Here is a 24477-nt window from a genome sequence, read left to right on the forward strand (position 1 = left end):
ACTTGATTAAGCAAAACAATCTCTGAACCTGAAGATACATTATTTGATATTACTCAGAGGGGAAAAAAAAAGGAAACAACAATGAAAATGGATAAAGAGAGCCTACAAGACTTCTGGGACACCATTAAACATTTGTACTACAGGAATTCCAAAAGGAGAAGAAGGGTAAAAGGCATAGAAAACCTATTTAATAATAGCTGAAAACTACCCAAGTCTGGGGAAGAGATAAGGGTATCCAACTCCAGAAAGTTCAAAAGTCCCCAAATAGATTCAACCCAAAAAAGTCCCCTCTAAAGCACATTTTAGTCAGATTGTCAAACATCAAAGACAAAGAATTCTAGGAACAGCAAGATAGCTAGATTAAGAAAAAAGATCCAAATAATCACAATCAGAGATAACAACGGTGACATTACAACTGACCCCAAAGAAATATAAAAAGTCCTCAGAGATTATTATGAACACCTCTACGCACACAAACTTTTATAAAAAACCTAGAAGAAATGGATAAATTCCTAGAAACGCACAACCTCCCAAGACTGCACCAGAAAAAAGTTGAAACCCTGAACAGACCAATAAGGAATTCTGAAATTGAATTTTAATTAAAAAAAAAAAAAAAAACCTACTAACCAAAAAAAGCCCTGGACTGGATGGATTCAAAGCCGAATTTTACCAGACATAAAAAGAAGAGCTAGTATCAATCCTACTGAAATTATTCCAAAAAACTGAGAAGGAAAGGCTCCTCCTTAACTCATTTTATGAAGCCAGCATCTCATTCTGATACCAAAACTCATCAGACACGATGAAAAAAGAAAACTTCAGGCTGATATTCCTGATGAACACAGACACAAAATACTCAAAAAAATACTAGAAAACAAAACCTAGAAGCACATCAAAAAGTTAATTTACTATAATCAATTAGGCTTTATTTGTGGGGTGCAAGGTTGGTTCAATAAATGTAATTCACCACATAAACAGAATTAAAAACCGTATGATCATCTGCACAGATGCAGAAAAAGCTTTCAAAAAAATTCAACATCCTAGCCAGGCACAGTGGCTCACACCTATAATTCCAGCACTTTGGGAGGCCGAGGTGGGTGGATCACCTGCGGTCAGGAGTTCGAGACCAGCCTGGCCAACATGGTAAAACCCTGTCTCTACTAAAAATACAAAAATTAGCTGGGCGTGGTGGCAGGGGCCTGTAATACCAGCTACTGGGGAGGCTGAGGCAGGAGAACTGCATTAACCCAGGAGGTGGAGGTTGTAGTCAGCCAAGATCACACCACTGCACTCCAGCCTGGGCAACAGAGTAAAACTACATCTCAAGAAAAAACAAAAAAACCCAGAAATAACAGACACTGGCAAGGATGAAGAGAAAGGGGCATGCTCATACACTGCTGATGGGAACGTAAATTAGTACAATCACTATGGAGAACAGTACAGAGGTTCCTTTAAAAACTAAAAACAGATCTACCGTATGATCCAGCAATCCCAATGCCAAGTATATATCCAAAAGAAAGGAAATTAGCATGATGAAGAGATATCCGCATTCCCATGTTTATTGCAGGACTATTCACAATAGCTAACATATGGAATCAACCTAAGTGTCCATCAACAGATGAATGGATAAAGAAAATGTGGTGCTTATATATAATGAAACACTATTCAGCCATAAGAAGAATGTAATCTTGTCACATGGATGGAACTGGAGTTCATTATATTAAGTAAAATAAGCCCAGCATAGAAAGACAAATATCACATGTTCTCACTCACATGTTGGATTTCTGCATTTCCAACTGAGGTACCTGGTTCATCTCATTGGGACTGGTTGGACAGTGGGTGCAGACCATGGAGAATGAGCCAAAGCAGGGCAGGGCATCGCCTCACCTGGGAAGCGCAAGGGGTTGGGGAATTTCTGTTTCCTAGCAAAGGGAAGCCATGACAGACTGTAGCTGGAAAAACAGGACAATCCCGCCCACATACTGAGCTTTTCCCATGGTCTTAGCAACTGGCAGACCAGGAGATCTTTCTTGTGCCTGGCTCAGTGGGTCCCACGCCTATGAAGCCTTGCTCACTGCTAGTCCAGCAGTCTGAGATGGACCTGAGAGGTTGCAGCCTGGCTGGAGGAGGGGCATCCGCCATTGCTGAGGCTTGATTAGGTAAACAAAATGGCCAGAAAGCTCAAACTGGGCGGGGCCCACCACAGCTCAGCAAGGCCTACTGCCTCTATAGACTCCACCTCTGTGGGCAGGACATAGCTGAACAAAAGCCAGCAGACAACTTCTGCAGACTTAAACGTCCCTGTCTGACAGCTCTGAAGAGAGCAGTGGTTCTCCCAGCACGGCATTTGAGCTCCGAGAACCAAAGACTGCCTCCTCAAGAGGGTCCCTGACCCCCATGTAGCCTAACTGGGGGACACCTCCCAGTAGGGGCCGACAGACACCTCATACAGGCGGGTGCCCCTCTGGGATGAAGCTTCCAGAGGAAGGATCAGGCAGCAATATTTGCTGTTCTGCATCCTCTGCTGGTGATACCCAGGCAAACAGGGTCTGGAATGGACATCTAGCAAACTCCAACAGACCTGCAGCTGAGGGACCTGACTGTCAGAAGGAAAACTAACAGAAAGGAATAGCATCAACATCAACAAAAAGGTCATCTACACCAAAACCCCATCTGTAGGTCACCAACATCAAAGACCAAAGGTAGATAAAGCCACAAAGATGGGGAGAAACCAGAGCAGAAAAGTTGAAACTTCTAAAAATCAGAGCACCTCTTCTCCTCCAAAGGATTGCAGCTCCTCGCAAGCAACAGAACAAAACTGGACGGAGAATGACTTTGATGAGTTGACAGAAGTAGGCTTCAGAAGGTCGGTAATAACAAACCTTCTCCCAGCTAAAGGAGCATGTTCTAAGCCATCGCAAGGAAGCTAAAACCGTCGAAAAAAGGTTAGGCAAATGGCTAACTAGAACAAACAGTGTAGAGAAGACCTTAAATGACCTGATGGAGCTGAAAACCATGGCACAAGAACTTCATGGTGCATGCACAAGCTTCATTAGCTGATTTGATCAAGTGGAACAAAGGGTATCAGTGATTGAAGATGGCATTAATGAAATAAAGCGAGAAGACAAGTTTAGAGAAAAAAGAGTAAAAAGAAAAAAATAAAGCCTCCAAGAAATATGGGACTATCTAAAAAGACCAAATCTATGTTTGATTGGTGTACCTGTAAGTGACAGGGAGAATGGAACCAGGTTGAAAAGCACTATTCAGGAAATTATCCAGGAGAATTTCCCCAACCTAGCAAGGCAGGCCAACATTCAAATTCAGAAATACAGACAACACCACAAAGATACTCCTCGAGAAGAGCAACCACAAGACACATAATTGTCAGATTCACCAAGGTTGAAATGAAGGAAAAAATGTTAAAGGCAGCCAGAAAGGTCAGGTTACCCACAAAGGGAGGCCCATCAGACTAACAGTGGATCTCTCTGCAGAAACCCTACGAGCAAGAAGAGAGTGGGGGCCAATATTCAACATTCTTAAAGAAAAGAATTTTCAACCCAGAAGTTCATATCCAGCCAAACTAAGCTTCATAAGTAAAGGAGAAATAAAATCCTTTGCAGACAAGCAAATGCTGAGAGATTTTGTCACCACCAGGCCTGCCTTACAAGAGCTCCTGAAGGAAGCACTAAACATGGAAAGGAACAATCAGTACCAGCCACTGCAAAAACAGGCCAAATTGTAAAGACCATTGATGCTATGAAGAAACTGCATCAATTAATGAGCAAAATAACCAGCGAATATCATAATGACAGGATCAAATTCACACATAACAATATTAGCCTTAAATGTAAATGGGCTAAATGCCCCCAATGAAAAGGCACGGACTGGCAAATTGGATAAAGAGTCAAGACCCATCAGGAGACCCATCTCACGTGCAGAGACACACATAGGCTCAAAATAAAGGGATGGAGGAAGATCTACGAAGCAAATGGAAAGAAAAAAAAAAAAAAGCAGGGGTTGCAATCCTAGTCTCTGATCAAACAAACTTTAAACCAACACAGATCAAAAGAGACAAAGAAGGCCATTACATAATGGTAAAGGGATCAATTCAACAAGAAGTGCTAACTATTCTAAATATACATGCACCCAATACAGGGGCACCCAGATTCATAAAGCAAGTCCTTAGAGTCCTAAAAAGAGACTCAGACTCTGACACGATAATAATGAGAGACTTTAACACCCCACTATCAATATTAGATCAACAAGACAGAAGGTTAACAAGGATATCCAGGACTGGAACTCAGCTCTGCACTAAGCAGACCATTATAATAGACATCTACAGAACTCTCTCCACCCCAAATCAACACAATACGCATTCTTCTCAGCACCACATCGTACTTATTCTAAAATTGACCACCTAATTGGAAGTAAAGCACTCCTCAGCAAATGTAAAAGAACAGAAATCACAACAAACTATCTCTCAGACCACAGTGCAATCAAATTAGAACTCAGGATTAACTCACTCACTCAAAACCACTCAACTACATGGAAACTGAACAACCTGCTCCTGAATGACTACTGGGTAAATAACGAAATGAAGGCAGAGATAAAGATGTTCTTTGAAACCAATGAGAACAAAGACACAACGTACCAGAATCTCTGGGACACATTTAAAGCAGTGTGTAGAGGGAAATTTATAGCACTAAATGCCTACAAGAGAAAGCCAGAAAGACCTAAAATCGACACACCCTAACATCACAATTAAAAGAACTAGAGAAGCAAGAGCAAACAAATTCAAAAGCTAGCAGAAGGCAAGAAATAACTAAGATCAAAGCAGAACTGAAAGAGATAGAGACATAAAAAAACCCTTCGAAAAAAATCAATGAATCCAGGAGCTGGTTTTTTGGAAAGATCAACAAAATTGATAGATAAAGAAGAAGAGAGAGAAGAATCAAATAGACGCAATAAAAAAAAATAAAGGGGATATCACCACTGATCCCACAGAAATACAAACTACTAGAGAATACTATAAACACCTCTATGCAAATAAACTAGAAAATCTAGAAGAAATGGATACATTCCTGGACACATACACCCAAGACAAAACTAGGAAGAAGTTAAATCTCTGAATAGAAAAATAACAGGCTCTGAAATTGAGGCAATAACAGCCTACCAACCAAAAAAAGTCCAGGACCAGATGGATTCACAGCCGAATTCTATCAGAGGTACAAAGAGGAACTGGTACCATTCCTTCTGAAACTATTCCAATCAATAGAAAAAGAGGGAATCCTCCCTAACTCATTTTATGAGGCCAGCACCATCCTGATACCAAAGCCTGGCAGAGACACAACAAAAACAGAGAATTTTAGGCCAATATCCCTGATGAACATCGATGCAAAAGTCCTCAATAAAATACTGGCAAACTGAATCCAGTAGCACATCAAAAAGTTTAGCCACCACAATCAAGTCAGCTTCATCCCTGGGATGCAAGGCTGGTTCAACATACACAGATCAATAAACGTAATCCATCACATAAACAGAACCAATGACAAAAACCACATGATTATCTCAATAGATGCAGAAAAGGCCTTTGACAAAATTCAACACCCTTTCATGCTGAAAACTCTCAATAACCTAGGTGTTGATGGAACATATCTCAAAATAATAAGAGCTATTTATGACAAACCCACAGCCAATATACTGAATGGGCAAAAACTGGAAGCACTGTTTGAAATCCGGCACAAGACAAGGATACCCTCCCTCACCACTCCTATTCAATATAGTGTTGGAAGTTCTGGCCAGGGTAATCAGGCAAGAGAAAGAAATAAAGGGTATTCAATTAGGAAAAGAGGAAGTCAAATTGTCCCTGTTTGCAGATGACATGATTGTATATTTAGAAAACCCCATTGTCTCAGCCCAAAATCTCCTTAAGCTGATAAGCAACTTCAGCAAAGTCTCAGGATATAAAATCAATGTGCAAAAATTACAAGCATTCCTATACACCAATAACAGACAAACAGCCAAATCATGAGTGAACTCCCATTCACAATTGCTTCAAAGAGAATAAAATACCTAGGAATCCAACTTACGAGGGATGTGAAGGACCTCTTCAAGGAGAACTACAAACCACTGCTCAATGAAATAAAAGAGGACACAAACAAATGGAAGAACATTCCATGCTCATGGATAGGAAGAATCAATATTGTGAAAATGGCCATACTGCCCAAGGTAATTTATAGATTCAATGCCATCCCCATCAAGCTACCAATGACTTTCTTCACAGAATTGGAAAAATCTAAAGTTCACATGTGTGGGCAGCAAGCCACCCAGGTGCCAAGGCAAGAGACCAAGGACACGAGTTGTTCCAGTATAATAAAATATAAAACAAGAATAGTTACACCAGATATAGATCTTAGATATGATTATATATGAATATAATTAATCATTAGTAGTACTTATTCTTTATTCCAATATTATAATAATCCTCGCTCTATAATCATAACCTAGGAAAAACCAGGCCATACAGAGATAGGAGCTGAGGGGACATAGTGAGGAGTGACCAGAAGACAAGAGTGCGAGCCTTCTGTTATGCCCAGACAGGGCCACCAGGGGGCTCCTTGGTCTAGCGGTAATGCCAGCATCTGAGAAAACACCCGTTGCCAGGCGGACCGTGGTCTAGCGGTAGCGTAAGTGTCAAGGAAAAACACCCGCTACTTAGCAGACCAGGAAAGAGAGTCTCCCTTACCCAGGGGAGTTTAGAGAAGACTCTACTCCTCCACCTCTTGTGGAGGGCCTGACATTAGTCAGGCTCGCCTGCAGTTATCCGGAGGCCTAACCATCTCCCTGTGATGCTGTGCTTCAGTGGTCACGCTCCTAGTCCGCCTTCATGTTCCATCTTGTACACCTGGCTCTGCCTTCTAGATAGCAGTAGCAAATTAGTCAAAGTACTAAAAGTCTCTAATAATGGTGTAAGTTGTTTCTCTCTTTGTCTCCTCTCTCTCTCCGCCTCAGCTGCCAGGCAGGAAAGGGCCCCCTGTCCAGTGGACACATGACCCATGTGGCCTTACCTATCACTGGAGATGGCTCACTCTCCTTATCCTGCCCCTTTGTCTTGTATCCAATAAATATCAGGGCAGCCTGGCATTTGGGGCCACAACTGGTCTCCACGACTTGGTGGTAGTGATCCCCCGGGCCCAGCTGCCTTTTCTTTTATCTCTTTGTCTTGTGTCTTTATTTCTACACTCTCTTGTCTCCGTACATGGGGAAAGACCCACCGACCCTGTGGGGCTGGGCCCTACACATATAGAACCAAAAAAGAGCCCACATAGCCAAGACAATCCTAAGCCAAAACAACAAAGCAGGAGGCATCATGCTACCTGACTTCAAACTATACTACAAGGCTACAGTAACCAAAACAGCATGGTAACTGGTACCAAAACAGAGAGATAGACCAATAGAACAGAACAGAGGCCTCAGAAATAACACACATCTACAACCATCTGATCTTTGACAAACCTGACAAAAACAAGAAATGGGGAAAGGATTCCCTATTTAATAAATGGTGCTGGGAAAACTGGCTAGCCATATGTAGAAAGCTGAAACTGGATCCCTTCCTTAACACCTTATACAAATATTAATTCAAGATGGATTAAAGACTTAAATGTTAGACCTAAAACCATAAAAACCCTAGAAGAAAACCTAGGCAATACCATTCAGGACATAGGCATGGGGAAGGACTTCATGACTAAAACACCAAAAGCAATGGCAACAAAAGCCAAAATACACAAATGGTAGGATCTAATTAAACTAAAGAGCTTCTGCATGGCAAAAGAAACTACCATCAGAATGAACAGGCAACCTACAGAATAGGAGAAAATTTTTGCAATCTACCCATCTGACAAACAGCTAATATCCAGAATCTACAAAGAACTTAAATTTACAAGAAAAAAACAAACAACCCCATCAAAAAGTGGGCAAAGGATATGAACAGACACTTCTCAAAAAAAGACATTTATGCAGCCAACAGACACATGAAAAAATGCTCATCATCACTGGTCATAAGAGAAATGCGAAGCAAAACCACAATGAGATACCACCTCATGCCAGTTAGAATGGCCATCATTAAAAAGTCAGGACACAACAGATGCTGGAGAGGATGTGGAGAAATAGGAACACTTTTACACTGTTGGTGGGAGTGTAAATTAGTTCAACCATTGTGGAAGACAGTATGGCGATTTCTCAAGGATCTAGAAGTAGAAATACCATTTGACCCAGCAATCCTATTACTGGGTAAATACCCAAAGGATTATAGATCATGCTACTATAAAGACACATATACACATATGTTTACTGTGGCACTATTCACAATAGCAAAGACTTGGAACCAACCCAAATGTCCATCAATGATAGACTGGATTAAGAAAATGTGGCACATGTACACCATGGAATACTATGCAGCCATAAAAAAGGATGAGTTCATGTCCTTTGCAGGGACATGGATGAAGCTGGAAACCATCATTCTCAGCAAACTCTCACAAGGATAGAAAACCAAACAGCACATGTTCTCACTCACAGGTGGAAATTGAACAATGAGAACACTTGGACACAGGGCAGGGAACATCACACACTGGGGCCTGTCGGAGGGTGGGGGCTGGGGGAGGAATAGCATTAGGAGAAATACCTAATGTAAATGATGAGTTGATGGGTACAGCAAACCAACATGGCACATGTATATCTATGTAACAAACCTGCATGTTGTGCACATGTACCCTAGAACTTCAAGTATAAAAAAAAAAAAAGGGGGGAGGGAAAGAAGAAAGAAAGGAAAGAAGGGAGGCGGGGGGGGAGGGAGGGAGGAAGGAAGAAAGTAAAGAAGAGGGTGGGAGGGAGGAAGAGAGAGAAGAAGAAAGAAAGGAAAGGAGGGAAAGATGGATGGATGGAGGGAAGGGAGGAAGGGAAGGAAGGAAGCAAGCAAGCAAACATGGAAGGAAGGAAGGGACAGAGAGAGGGAGGAAGGAAGGAGGGACGGAGGAAGGACGGGAGGGACAGAGGGAGGGAGGAATCAGAAATCATAGCCAGTGAAACCCAGGAAAACCATTAGGCAGGAATTAGGACGATACCTTATTCGGGTTTGTATTCCCAACATTTAGCACACCACATGTATCAAAAATGTTGTTGGATGAATACTGAACAACGGTCAAACACTGAATAAACCTGGCAGGTTTGCATCACAGGGGAAGGCACAGTGTTACTGGATTGAGTGGGTTGCTGTTTTTCATGCCAAGTCATGACCGTAGGATTCAGTGTGTTGGGTGAACACAGTTTTATGAATCTCACTTTTAAAAAACTGCAAGTGCTATAAATAAAAGTTTTCATATTTCTGAGATAGAAAAAAAAAACAGAAGACCACGTGTTCTGACAAAGATGGAGTAGGATGGCATCAAACTGTGTCACTGTAAAACAGACACACACACACACACACACACACACACAAAATACATTTTTAAAACTTAATTAGAAAAAGGGGATTAACTGCCTTTAAGAATACATTTTGGTCTTCTGATAAATTAACAGTTTATTTATTTATTTATTTCTGAGACAGAGTTTCACTCTCATTGCCCAGGCTGGAGGGCAATGGTGCAATCTCAGCTCACTGCAACCTCCACCTCCTGGGTTCAAGCAATTCTCCTACCTCAGCCTCCCAAGTAGCTGGAATTACAGGCATGCGCCACCACGCCCGGCTAATTTATTTGTATTTTTTACTAGAGACGGGGTTTCTCCATGTTGGTCAGGCTGGTCTCGAACTCCTAACTTCAGGTGATCCACCTGGCTTGGCCTCCCAAAGTGCTGCGATTACAGACATGAGCCACCAGACCCGGACAACAGTTTATTATTTAAAGTTGAAAAGAGGCCAGGCACAGTGGCTCATGCCTATAATCCCAACACTTTGTGATGCCAAGGCAGGCAGATTACTTGAGGCCAGGAGTTCAAGACCAGCTTGGCCAACATGGTGAAACCCTATCTCTACTAAAAATACAAAAATTAGCTAGGCATGGCAGCATGTGCCTGTGGTCCCAGCTACTTGGGAGGCTGAGGCAGGAGAATCACTTGAGCCCAGGAAGCAGAGGTCGCACTGATCCAAGATTGCACCACTGCACTCCAGTGAGACTGTCTCAAAAAAAAAAAAGAAAAACAAAAACAAAAAAGGTTGAAAAGAAGCAAAAGTATCACCTTTCTAATGAATTTATGAGCTGCATATTGACTGCATCTGTCTTAGAATTTTGCAACCAGGCCAGACACAGTGCCTCACGCCTGTAATCCCAGCACTTTGGGAGGCCAAGGCAGGTGGATCACTTGAGGTCAGGAGTTCAAGACCAGCCTGGTCAACATAGTGAAACCCCATCTCTATTAAAAATACAAAATTAGCTCGGTGTGGTGGCGCATGCCTGTAATCCCAGCTACTTGGGAGGCTGAGGCAGGAGAATCGCTTGAACTAGGAGACAGGGGTTGTAGTGAGCCGAGATTATGTCACTGCACTCCAGCCTGGGCCACACAGCCAGACTCCATCTCAAAAAAAAAAAAAAAAAAAAAAAAAATCTGCAACCAGAAAGGCTATAATAAAGGCATTGGTTTTTTAGTGCATTTTGATAACTTCAAAAAAAAATCTAATACAGAAAAGGGAACTCAAATATTTTAAAAAGTATTTTTCTACAGGAAAAGACTAAGGAATAGTAAATAATGCTGACAAAGGGGAAGACTAAGCTGTTTCTTTGGTTTATAGGCCTATGCTTATTTTTTTTTTTTTTACTATTGAAACCAAATGAGATTATTATATATTGATTTTATCTTTATTCCCTATAACTAACATTCCTATATATATCTGTTTACTACAGATATTTTGAGTCAAGTTGTGATTATGACAGAGTGAAGAAGAATTATTTTGGGACAGCTGCTTTTGATGACAAATGATTTATAGATATAAAAGTAACAGAAAAAGAGAAGTGATGAAAAAAGTCAGTCCTGTCTTTCACTATTACAAATAAAGGAAAACTATTTGCTTAAAAGTAAATAAATAAAAAGAAAAAAAACCTATTTTTTAAAATCCATCCTGGCCACTTGACAGGCAAACTGAGGCCTGGGGGATAGAAAAAAAAATTACAGTGTACTTAGTAAGTATTAGTGATATATATTTTTCATTTCCCTAGACGTCTATACTCAACAGTAAGAGTTTTCACATTTTGACAAGAAATTTAAAAGTCACAGAACAATCACAATTTTTCCCATTATTAAAATCACTTTGCATGGTTGCAGCTTATACAGGGTCACTTTTTAAGGTCCCAAACTATCATGCAAATTGAGGACTGCCTGTTCAGTGTCAGGAAATCTCTGAAGCATCTCTTGAAGTGTAAAAATGACTTAAGGATAATGTGATTACCTACCTGTAATTCCTCTGCTGTGGAAACATCTAGTCCTGTTAGATCTTGTATTCTCATATTAATTCGAGACACCACAGGGTTTTCATAGCCAGAGAGCCAGGCACTAAGAATAAGAGGAATATTAGTTTTATTGATAATGTTTCATTACATGGAGACTAATAGCTGTTATTTTTAAAGCCATAATATTTAATATATAGGACAATAAACCTTTACTGAAGGCATTTAGTTCATTTTCTTGCTTAGTATCATCTTTATTAACGGATACTGTAATTTTTTTAAAATGTCACATTCTACTGTTAGAGGTTGGGAAGGAAAAAACTAATCAAATTTATTATAACGCTTCTATAAAACTGTTGGATTAATGTAAGGAGGCTATATGGAAAGCCACCTACATCGAGGACTTCAAAAAATTCTTTAAAAAACCATACCAAACAAAACAACGTTCCTTCCAGGTAAGGTATAGGAACTGACTATGGTGGAAGTCATGAGGTCTTTAGCCTCAGCTACATAATGCTAATATTTTATAAGAAAAAAATTCCACTTACTGCTTAAGTTTTGAAAAGGTACCCAAACACACCTAATGGACAATAACAGGTGTTGGTAAGGATGTGAAGAAACTGGAGCCCTCATACATTGCTGATGGTAATGTAAAAGGGGCAGCCACTTTGGAAAACAGTTTGGTAGTTGCTCAAAATGCTAAAGACAGTTACCAAATGACCCAACAATTTACTTCTAGGTATATATCCAAGAGAAATTAAATCTTATGTCCATACAATAACTTGTACAGAATTTTTTATGGCATCATTACATATAATAGCCAAAAAGTAGAAACAACCCAAATATCCATCAATTTATCGATGGATACATAAAACATGATACATCTATAAACTGGAATATTATTGTGTCACAAAAAGGAATAAAGTACTGGCCAGGCATAGTGGCTCATGCCTGTAATCCCAGCACTTTGGGAGGCCGAGGTGGAAAGGTCACTTGAGGCCAGGAGTTTGAGACCAGCCTGGGCAACACAGTGAGACCTCAACTCTACAAAACATTTAAAAAATTAGCTGGGCATAGTGGCATGCACCTGTAGTTCCAGCTACTCTGGCAGCTGAAGCAAGAGAGCCGCTTGAGCATAGGAGTTTGAGGCTGCAGTGAATTATGATCACACCACTGCATTCCAACCTGGGCGACAGAGTGAGACCCTGTCTCTACATACATGCTGCAACATGGATGGAACATCATATTAAGTCAAAGAAGCCAGACACAAAGGCCACATGTTATATAATGCCACTTCTATGAAATATACAGAATAGGCAAATCAATAGATAATAGAAAATAGATTAGTGGTTGCCAGGGGATGGGGCTGGGGGGAATGGGAAATGACTCCTAATGGGTACAGGATTTTTTCTGAGTGACAAAAATGTTCTGGAATTAGACACTGGTTATAGTTGCACAAGCCTAAAAACCACTGAAATGCACACTTTAAAAGCGTGAATTTTATGATACGGGAAGTATATCCCAATTTTAAATGGTACTCCCAAATTCAGCTATATCCCTTTTTCACATATGCTTTTAACCAGTCAGTCCTTCACTTTCTTCACTTCTCCTCTCACTGAGCTTTGATTCCATAGTTCACCATTTTAACAACATTCTTTCTAAATGCCTAAACTCAACTGTCTGGCAAAAACAATCCTGGATGAATCTCTTTTCTCCAAGCTTATATCTCTGTCACCAAATCCTACTGGAGAAAGTCATGAAATAGGGCAGATATGTTCCCCTAAAAATTCATGAATACCAACTTCAAATGGGCTCTTCACATTTACTTCCTCTTCCACTCTGTACCCTAACTCACTTCAGCCTCTCCCTTCAGTCAGTAGATAATGTATCTCCTACTTCATAGAGCAAATAAACTCCTTTACAATTAAAAATTATTTCCCCAAATCTGTATATCCCTCCAGCTACCAATCTTTCTTTTCCCTCTTCAAGCTAACTTTGTCAGATTCCTAATCTCTGAACCCACTGTAATCTAACTTTAGTCACTTATATCACTCCCTCAAAATTGCTCTTGCTAATCTTACCCATAGCCCTATTGTGCTTCTAAATCTAATGACATTTTTCTATTCTCATTGTATTTGTTCCTTTGGTAACATTTGTGACAACACTCATCCTTTTGGAAACTCTCTCAAACACTCATTCTCCAGGAATTCCTCCAGTGTCTCAGGCTGCTTTGTCCTGGTCTCCTAATTTACAGCCTCCAACACTATATTCTGCCTCCCTCTCAGGACCACAGCAACATTTCCTCAAGAATGTATTTCCTCTAGCCCTAAGGCTAGTGCATATGCTCTTCTCTCTGCCCAGAATATTCTTTTTCAATTTGCAAAATTAAGACTTTGGATATCACCTTAGTTACTTCTTTAGAGGAGCTTTCCTTTACCTCTCCCACTGCCAGACAAAGCCAAAGCTTCCACAGACAGACAAAGGAAGCGAGCAAAGTGTGAGAGAGAGAGCAAGAGAGAGTGTGTGGGTTTTTCTTTAACAAGAGAAAGACATGGAGAAGAAAGAAGTTTTTACTAATCCCAACATGAAACTAACAAGACAAACAGGGTGGATTCTTAGATGAATCTAAGATTTATCCTATGTTACTAAAATTATTTGTTTGGTGATATCTTGCAAGTTTTTTGGGACTGGCTGAGTATTACAGAATTCCTCAGTGTAGCAAAAATGGGAAGAATCAAAGTGTTATTGTTGTAAAGAATATAGCTGATTAAGTATATTAAGAATTTTTTTCTTCTAATTCTGCCGAAGTTCCTGGTAGACCTGATCTGGTATATGTCAATGTACCTGTCTTTCCTGCCTGGCACAATTTGATGGATGTCTGAACTTTACAAGCAACCAGCCAACTACTGACTTGATTTTTACAGGTAATTGCAATGCTAAATTGGAAAAGTATTCTAATAAAGCTTCGAACTAAATGCCTCATGAACAAACTGTTCCTATTCCATCCTGGAACCTATCACCCACAGAGAACATGTCTTCTGATATCTTCAACTTCCCTCCCTGCTACCAACAACTTTTAAATATCTAGTCTTATCTTTTCCTCTTGTACTTTGGTGGAATCATCGTCCTTTGGCCTTATAGAGGCAGACTTTCTATCTATGCTTTTGATTCTATCCTTTCCAACTCTAGATGCCTTACTCCAGCAGTTATTGCCTCCGTTTTATGTTTAATCTCCTCCTTGTCAATGCTTGCTTACTGAAGTCTCCTGCTACCAAGAAAAATACCTTCACTTTAGCCATTCTAGCAAATTACCACTCCAGTCTTTCACTTTACTCCTTTAAAACTGCAAAAGCAAGAAATGCTTGCTACATTCCACAAATGGTCATGGGACACTGGTTATCTACATGCAAAGAAAGAAGCTCTGGACCTCTGCTTCACATTATATTAAAAAGAATTACTCAAGGTGGATCAAAGACCTAAATGTAAAAGCTAAAATTATAAAAACCGTGGGAAGAAAACACAGGAGCAAATCTTTGTGACACTGGACTAAGCAATGTTGTTTAGCTATGGCATCAAAAGTACAGGCAACAAAAGGAATAAATAAACGGGACATCATCCAAATAAAAACCTTTTGTGCTTCAAAGAATAACATAATGAAAGTTAAACAGGATGGGCACAGTGGTTCAAATCTGTAATCCCAGCACTTTGGGAAGCCAAGGCAGGAAAATCGCTTGAGTTCAAGACCAGTCTGGGCAACCTAGCAAGACCCTGTCTCCACAAAAAAAGTTTAAAAATTAGCCAGGCATGGTAGCGTGTGCCTGTGTAATCCTAGCTACTCATGAGGCTGAAGCGGATTACTTAAGCCCAGGAGTTCAAGGATGCAGGGAGCTACAATCACACCACTGCACTCCAGCCTGGGCCCCAGAATGAGAACCTATCTCTAAAAAAATAAAAATTTGTGGTAAAATACATGTAACATAAAATTAGCCATTTAGACTACTTTTTAAATTATGGTAAAATATATGTAACAGAAATTTTACCATTTTAATTATTTTAAATGTACAATTCACTGGTGTTAAGTACATTTATAATACCTTGCAACCATCAGCACTATCCATTTCCAGAACTTTTTCATCAAAATCAAACAGAAAACTGTACCCATTGAATAACAACTCCCATCTCTCCCTCCCCACAACCCCTGGTAACCCTCTATTCTACGTTCCATCTGTATGGATTTGCCTATTCTAGGTATCTCCTATAAGAATAATCATATAATATTTGTCAATTCTAGCTTATTTCACTTAATACGTGTTTTTTTTTTTTTTTTTTTTTGAGACAGGGTCTCAACTCCAGTTGCCCAGGCTGGAGTGCAGTGATGCAATCTTGGCTCACTGCAGCCTCAACCTTCGGGGCTCAGGTTACTCTTCCACCTCAGCCTCCCAAGTAGCTGGGACTACAGGTGTGCACCACCATAGTTTTTTGTATTTTTAGTAGAGATGGGGGGTTCATCATGGTGACCAGGCTGGTGTCAAACTCCTGGACTCAGGCAATCTGCCTGCCTCAGCCTCCCAAAGTGCTGAGATTACAGGTGTGAGCCACCACACCCAGCCAACATAATGTTTTCAAGGTTCATCCATGTTATAAGCAGGGTATCAGAATTTCGTTTCCTAAGGCGGAATAATATTCTATTATCTATATATACCACATGTTTATCCATTCATTTGTTGATGGACATTTGGGTTGCTTCTAACCTTGGGCTATAGTGAATAAATGATGTTATGAACATTGGTGTGCAAGTATCTGACTCCTTGCTTTAAATTATTTTGGGTATGTACCTAGAAGTAGAATTGCTGGATCACACGGTAACCCTAAACTTTTTGAGGAGCTGGCAGACTATATTCCACAGCAGTGACACCACTTTATATTCCCATTCCTCACTGCCTTTTAAACTACTGCTTTTAGAAAAAAAAAAAAGTCTAATAACCTCCCAGCACTTTGGGAAGCCAAGGCGGGAGGGTCGTCTGGGGATAGGAGTTTAAGACCAGTCTGGGAAACATAGTGAGACCCTGTCTTTACAAAAAAATAAAAATAAAAATAAACAATAAGCAAGGTGTGGTGGCACATGCCTATAGTTTCAGCTACTTAGAGGCTGAGGCAGGAGGATTGCTTGAGCCCAGGAGTTCGAGGTTGCTATGCCCACACCACTACACTCCAGCCTTGGCAACAGAATGAGACCTCATCTCTTAAAAAAACAACAGAACACCATCACAAACCTTTAATTCCAGGAATGGCCATGAAAGTCTACCAATTAAGTACTGGTTAAATAATAGGTTATTTCTAATTTTTCTCTATTATAAACAATATTATAACAAAATGCTGTATCTGTATCTTTGCACACTTGTGGGAGTATCTCTACGATAAATTCCTAGATGTGGAATTGCTAAATGACTTTTACATTTTGATAAATGTCAAATTTCCCTCCAAAACAGTTGCAATGATTTACACCTACCCATTTCATAAAACCCTTGCCAGTTTCAATCCTTTTATTCTTTGTCAATCTTAGCAAGGCAAAAATATTTTAATGGTTTAAATTTTTTAAGTTTTTATTTGCACTTCTTGTTATATCATATCTCGGCCAGGCGCAGTGGCTCACGCCTGTAATCCCAGCACTTTGGGAGGCTGAGGCAGGTGATCTCTTGAGGTCAGGAGTTCGAGACCAGCCTGACCAACGTGGTGAAACCCCACCTCTACTAAAAATACAAAATTAGCCAGGTGTGATGGTGCACACCTGTAACCCCAGCTACTTGGGAGGCTGAGGCAGGAGAATCGCTTGAACCAGGAGGCAGAGGTTGCAGCGAGCCGAGATCATGCCATTGCACTTGAGTCTGGGCAACAAGAGCAAAACACCGTCTCAAAAAAAAAAAAAAAATCTCAATGAAGGGTTTGAGGCTTAGCAGTTAAAGCCAATGTTGATTGTAGTTTAAAAAAAAAAACTGTCAACCTGTCATCTTAATTGTAGTTCTGTTGTTGTCACTACAGAGGCAAATGAATTCTACTGATGCATGGGAAGTTATTTCATTTAATTTGACTTTCATGTAAAATCCCTTCCAAAATGTAGTAACACTTCTTTTTTTTGAGATGGAGTCTGGTTCTGTCACCCAGGCTAGAGTGCAGTGACGCTATCTCGACTTACTGCAACTTCTACCTCCCGGGCTCAGGCAATCCTCCCACCTCAGCCTCCGGAGTAACTGGAACTACAGGCATGCATCACCAAGCCCAGCTAATTTCTGTAATTTTTGTAGAGATGAGATTTCACCATGTTGCCCAGGCTGGTCTCAAACTCCTGAGCTCAAGCAATCTACCTGCCTTGACCTCCCAAAGTGCTGGAATTACAGGTGTGAGCCATCACACCTGGCCCAAAATATATTAAGACTTTCCTTAGTTTAAGAACTATCTTCAAGTTACTCATCTGGATCCCATCCTTAACAATTACTGCTAATCTGTCTTCAGTGACATTATATAGACATATTAGGTTATCTAAAAACTCAGCTCTGAATTTACACTATAACATTACTAAAAATTCAGTGGAGACCATTATACTATAATGTATGTTAACTGTCCATTCTTCTAGGACCTGGAAGTCTTATTCCTGTGTTAGATTAAATCATAAGAAATCCAAAGGTTTTTCTTTCTAGTACTCAGTGCTTTAACTGAGTTGGGATTTTTTTTAATGTTATAGCATTTAATAGGAAAAATCATTTGAAGATCATTTATCTTTTGTATAACTGTAATTGAAAATGTCAACTAATTATACAGTGTTTTTCCCCATAAAACACAATTTAGTGCCAGGAGAAAAAAGAACTATTTCTTCCGATAACTTTATATGTGTCCTTTTTTTTCCATTAAAAATTAAATAGCCCAAAGTATCTTCCTTTTGGCCTTAATGACAGGACCTGAGGCCAAAGCTGTGCGTTCAATTAGAGTAACATTTCTATGCTTTCTTCCTATTGAGTTTCTGCTGTTAAAAAAAAAAAAAAAAAAAAAAAAACTTTATGATTTTGTAAAATATCACTAGAATGCGCAGAGTAAGGGAGCAACATTCTTACACTGCAAAACTACACTTCTAATATATGAGTAAGGAAGGCTCCAAAGAAAAATGTCAGTAATATAATTTGAACATGATCACTACCTTCTTCTTCTAACCCGACACACACAAGAATATTCTATGATTAGCGAATCTAAAACCACTATTTTTTTTTTTTTACAAAGGCAAAAGATAAGTCATACCCCAAAAGTGCCAGTTACAGAGGACAAAATTTCCAATAATTCTTCTCTAGGTGCCTGATGGTTAACAAAGGCTAAAAATCTAGACTGGGAATATATCCAGTCCCTTTGCTTCACAGTGGGATAATTATGCAATAACACTATACATCCATTCATTTCAGTTATCTCAGTCTGAGTACCATAGTTCAACCCATTAGAGGGCAGTGTTGTTAAAAGTTATGCCATTAAAAAAAAAAAGCTGAATCACTCAAAACTTTTTGTATTTGTTTATATATATTATACTTTAACACTAATTTGCTCCTTAGTAACAAGAGTAAACAAAATCTTAAGCCTAAATATCATATTTACGATATATTTAAGGCCAGACATGGTGGCTCATGCCTGTAATCCCAGCACTTTGGGAGGCCAAGGTGAGATGATCACTTGAGCCCAGGAGTTCAAGACCAGCCTGTGCAACAAAGCAAAACCGCATCTCTACAAAAATACAAAAATTAGCTGGGCATCGTGGTGTGCACCCGTAGCCCCAGTTACTCAGGAGGCTGAGGTGGGAGGATTGCTTGAGCCTGGGAGGTGGAGGCTGTAGTGAGCCATATTGTGCCACTGCACTCCAGCCTGGGTGACAGAGTAAGACCCTGTCTCCAAAAGAAAATAAAGTAAAATTAAATAAATACACACACATACATATATAAATATCATGTTACATTTATGATATCATAAATACCATATTGTAGGAAATCATCACTTCAGAGTAAAAAAATGAAAATCACTTCCCCACCAGAATCAAAAAGCTTTCCTACCACTCTAAACAGATTATTGTTTATTTGCATAGGTCATTATTTATATTACTTTAACTAGACTTTATGAGTTCACTTAACTATCTTTTCAGAGCACAAAACTGAATGTTTACATTTCAAAAACTTCAAATTCCATTTCTCTGATCTAGCCAAAATTAGTTTTTTCATTTACAAGCTGTAGTAAATTCTTAGGGTTTTTATTTGCTTTTTAATAGCGGAAAAGACAGAGATGACTTGCCAAAAGTTAACAGATGGTCAGTAACATAAGTAAAGCCTTTTTTGGCTGGATACAATGGCTTGTGCCTGTAATACCAATACTCTGGGAGGCTGATGTCAGAGGATCACTTGAGCCCAGGAGTTTGAGACCAGCCTAGGCAATATAGTGAAACCCTGTCTCTACAAAAAAAAAAAAAAAATTAAAAATTATCCAAGCATGGTGGTGTGCACCTGTATTTCCAGCTACTCAGGAGACTGAGGTGGGAAGATCACTTCTGCCCAGGAGTTGGAGGGAGCAGTGAGCTATGATCATGCCACTGGACTTAGGCCTAGATGACAGAGCAAGACTCTGCCTCCTAAAAAAAAAACAAAAAACAAAAAAAACCTTTTTTGTTGTATGGTTTTGGTTTTGTTTGTTTTTTGAAACGGAGTCTCACTCTGTTGCCCAGGCTGGAGTGCACTGGCACAATCTCAGCTCACTGCAAGCTCCGCCTCCTGGATTCATGCCGTTCTCCTGCCTCAGCCTCCCCAGTAGTTGGGACCACAGGCACCCGCCACCACGCCCAGCTAATTTTTTTGTATTTTTAGTAGAGACAGGGTTTCACCATGTTAGCCAGAATGGTCTCGATCTCCTGACCTCGTGATCCGCCCACCTGGGCCTCCCAAAGTGCTGGGATTACAGGCATGAGCCACCGCGTCCAGCCTGTTTTATGTTTTTTAAATAGTAAAGGAGTTCCAAAAATATTTTGCCAAAAAAATTCTATTTGCTGAAATGCTGGAACAAATTATTACTTCCACTGAAGGTGATGTCATCGCTTAGACAGTTCTCTAAATACAGATATTTGAAATTCCTTTCTAAATCATTCAAAATACAGATGTTCCCAGGCTACAAGGGATTAAATTAACTGACATCAGAAAACAAAGTTTCTTCCATTTGGCAACTGAGATACCCTTTTTTTTTTTTTGAGACAGAGTTTTTGCTCTGTCACCCAAGCTGGAGTGCAGTGGTGCAATCTCAGCTCACTGCAATCTCTGCTTCCCAGGCTCCAGTGATCTACCCACCTAAGCCTCCTGGGTAGCTGGGACTATAGATGTGCACTATCACTCTCAGCTAATTTTTTTCTTAATTTTTTGTAAATAGAGACAAGGTCTAGCTATACTACCCAGGCTGGTCTCAAGCTCCTGGGCTCAAACCATCCTCTCACCTCAGCCTCCCAAAGTGCTGATATTACAGGCATGAGCCACCATGCCCGGCCTTCTAATGCTAGTAGCTAAATACCTTCTGCTATCATTTATAATATGTAAGTATGGTTGTACCTTTCTAAAAAATCCAATAAAACTGCTTAAGAGCTACAAAACTAGAATATTTAAAAAATAGGTTTGAAATGTTTAGAAATATTTAGTTTTTTTAAGTGTATAGATCACTTTCCTACATGATTTATTTTAATTTCTTGGCAACAGTCTATTGACTGTGGGCGGGATATTTCTTCAAAAGGACCATTGTGTACATAGAAAATTTCCAAAAAACAGTCTTCCAAAACATTGAATTCATGAATTTTATTTATTTTTTTTTTTTCGAGATGGAGTCTCGCTCTGTTGCCAGGCTGGAGTGCAGTGGTGCAATCTCGGCTCACTGCAATCTCTGCCTCCTGGGTTCAAGCCATTCTCCTGCCTCAGCCTCCTGAGTAGCTGGGATTACAGGTGCGCCACCACACCCAGCTAATTTTTGTATCTTTAGTAGAGATGGGGTTTTACCATGTTTGCCAGGATGGTCTTGATCTCCTGACCGTGTGATCCACCCACCTTGGCCTCCCAAAGTGCTGGGATTACAGGCATGAGCCACCACTCCTGGCCATAATCTTGTTTTATATGCTTCCTAGAAGCATGCAAATCTAGAGAATTTAGCTATTTACAAACTTTATGACAAAAAATGTGTAAAACCATGCAATAATCTGATAAAATCTGTAACAGTTTAATTTTTATTCTTTTTTAAAGAAGGGTTTTTTTTGTAGATATGAATTAGGTTCTGTAATAGAATGGAAAATTAGCTTAATGTAAAAATCGAGTTAATTACAATGTTCAGAAGCATTGTAAATCATATCTCAAAACATGTCTATGCAAATTAGTTTCTGCAAATCCTTACTATCTATTAGTGTTCCTTAAGGATAATTGCTCCTGTGATTAAAATGAAAACCATATTATGGCAAATTTAAATTTTCTTCATGTCTTCTAATGGGGTTCAGGACACTCTACCCCAAAATATGGCACTGTAGCATTTGAGCAGAAGCAGGTCTCTCTGACCTTCTCCCACTCTTTTCCCCTTAAGCAGGCCATAAAAGAATTCTCTGGGGCGGGTGCGGTGGCTCACGCTTGTAATCCCAGCACTTTGGGAGGCCGAGGCGGGCGGATCACGAGGTCAGGAGATCGAGACCATCCTGGCTAACACGGTGAAACTCATCTCTACTAAAAATACAAAAAATGAGCCAGGCAGTGGCGGGTGCCAGCTACTCAGGAGGCTAAGGCAGAAGAATGGCGTGAACCCGGGAGGCGGAGCTTGCAGTGAGCCAAGATCGCGCCACTGCACTCCAGCCTGGGCGACAGAGCAAGACTCCGTCTCAAAAAAAAAAAAAAAAAATTATCTGACCTTCCTCTAAAGTAGTATATAACACTTTCAATCCAGAAGTATCCTCTCTCTACCTGGAAGAAAGGAACATCCTTATCCTGAGACATAGAGATACCAAGAAGTATCTGAACAAACAGGCTTTGCTAAGTTCCCCCCAGTTTATTACCATTAGATCATATCCCCTTTGTTCGTCATACTTCTGTATGACTATCCACTCATCAAACCTAGCATAAAAATACACAGGTTTCCCTGTTTCTTTGGGTTCTCATTTTTTTCTATTTCTTTTCTTTTTTTTGAGACAGGATCTTACTCTGTCACCCTGGCTGGAGTGCAGTGGCATGCTCATGGCTCACTGTAGCCTCAACCTCCTCAGGCTCAGGTGATCCTCCCACCTCAGCCTCCCAAGTAACTGGGTCTACAGGTACATGCCACCATACCTAGCTAATTTTTTTGTATTTTTTGTAGAGATGGGGTTTTACCATGTTGCTCAGGCTGGGGTCTTCATTTCTAAAGGCTTCTTGTCATGTAAATTTTGTATTAAATAAATTTGTATGCTTTTCTCTTGTTAATCTGTCTTTTGGTATAGGGGTCTCAGCTATGAAGCTAGTGATAGGCAAGAAAAAACTTTTTCTCTTACTGGGGCAAAAGGGCAGGTGGTGTTATACAGCAGAGACAAGAAACCAAGACGTGTATAGTAACGTTTAAGGTTAATATATAAAAGGCATATGGTTCTGCCAAAAAAAGAAAAAGGAAATGCTGAATCAATGCATTAGGTCTGGCCTAATCTTTTTATCTTTTTGAAGACAGCAGTAATCTTCAAAATTTCTCTGAGTACCTCCTAAAATTCTTGTTAAAATCTATGTTTGCCTTTGCATAATTTTTTTAGTTGACAACTAAAATTTTTCATAATTTAGTTTCGAATGATTGAATTCTGTCATATTGAAAACGTTGGTAATTCCTAAAAAACGATTACTTTAAAATGTATCCACTGGAATCTAAATACCATAATGATTTGATATCCACCATCATCCACTTAAAATACGTGAACAAAATATTTTTTAATACTTGGACATTTTACATCTTTTTTTTTTTCTTGATGTTACATTTTCATTCCATTCTTATCCCAGAACAGTGATTCTCAACAGTGGTGGAGTCACTAGAGGTAGTGGTGGGGATTTTACCTATCAGGGGACATTTGACAATGTCTGGAGACATTTTTGGTTGTCACAACTTAAGGAAGGGTGCTACTGGCACCCAGTGAACCACAGATGCTATTAAACATCCTACAAAGCTGAAGACAACCCGCAACAACCAGCATTATCTGACTCAAAATGTCAATGGTGCTACTGACAAGGTTAAGAAACCTCATCCTACAGTGACACATTTTTATGCCTGAAAATCTCTTATCACATTATACTTCTCTATATTAAAAATATTTATACAGTTAACAAAAATATGAATTTCCTAAAACAAAAAGCCTGTGTTAAAGACAGTATCTTCTGGATTGTTACTATAATTATTATTCACATTTGTTAATCTAAATAACATGACTAAACAATCATTATCAAGTAAACAAGTGAAAATGTATTAAGATGTTCCTAATGAGATGGATGGGGCTTATGTTTGTTATATTTCATTAGTTATTGTGTCTGTGGATAAATAAATATTCTAATTGTTAGAATAAAAAGTCAGCACAAAGATATTTCTATTTTCATGAGAGCCGAGAAACCTTCATAAGTAGATGGAAAAGGAGTTCTATTGTAATGTCACCCAATTCTGTGAGCTCTTTCTAAGTTACACAGTGAGCTCTTTTTAAAAAATTATTTTAGTGATCAATCAACTAATAACCTAATAAGATTCTCTTTAAACATTGTTAAATGCAAGGAACTTGCAAAGGCTTTGTTATATAGTCATTCAAGGCACTTACTTACACAATACCTGCAGCTACTGGGTGACCCTGAGATTTTTAAACCCCTGCTTTACTGCAGAGTCCAAAAGAGGCCTTGTTTAATGAAGGGAATTTGGGAACTTCTCTTAGTTCAATATGAGAACACATTTCACTTATCAAAGTTCGGGGAGCCTCAACAGACATTATGTAAGTTGATGTTACTTTGGAAAACCCCTATTAACT

The 24477-nt window shown here is 39.6% G+C and overlaps 1 protein-coding gene across 2 annotated transcripts in view; it reads right to left on the bottom strand.

The window, feature by feature from the left end:
- P4HA1 (prolyl 4-hydroxylase subunit alpha 1) overlaps window positions 1-24477 on the bottom strand; it is a 95285-nt gene that overhangs the window by 12223 nt on the left and 58585 nt on the right. For both annotated transcript variants that reach the window (XM_030798468.1, XM_030798467.1), the window contains exon 10: window positions 11436-11535. In XM_030798468.1, coding sequence (XP_030654328.1) covers window positions 11436-11535 — 100 coding nt within the window. The remainder of the gene's footprint in view (window positions 1-11435; window positions 11536-24477) is intronic.

The sequence above is a fragment of the Nomascus leucogenys genome, chromosome 18 (genome assembly GCF_006542625.1).
Source record: "Nomascus leucogenys isolate Asia chromosome 18, Asia_NLE_v1, whole genome shotgun sequence".
Taxonomy (NCBI): domain Eukaryota; kingdom Metazoa; phylum Chordata; class Mammalia; order Primates; family Hylobatidae; genus Nomascus; species Nomascus leucogenys.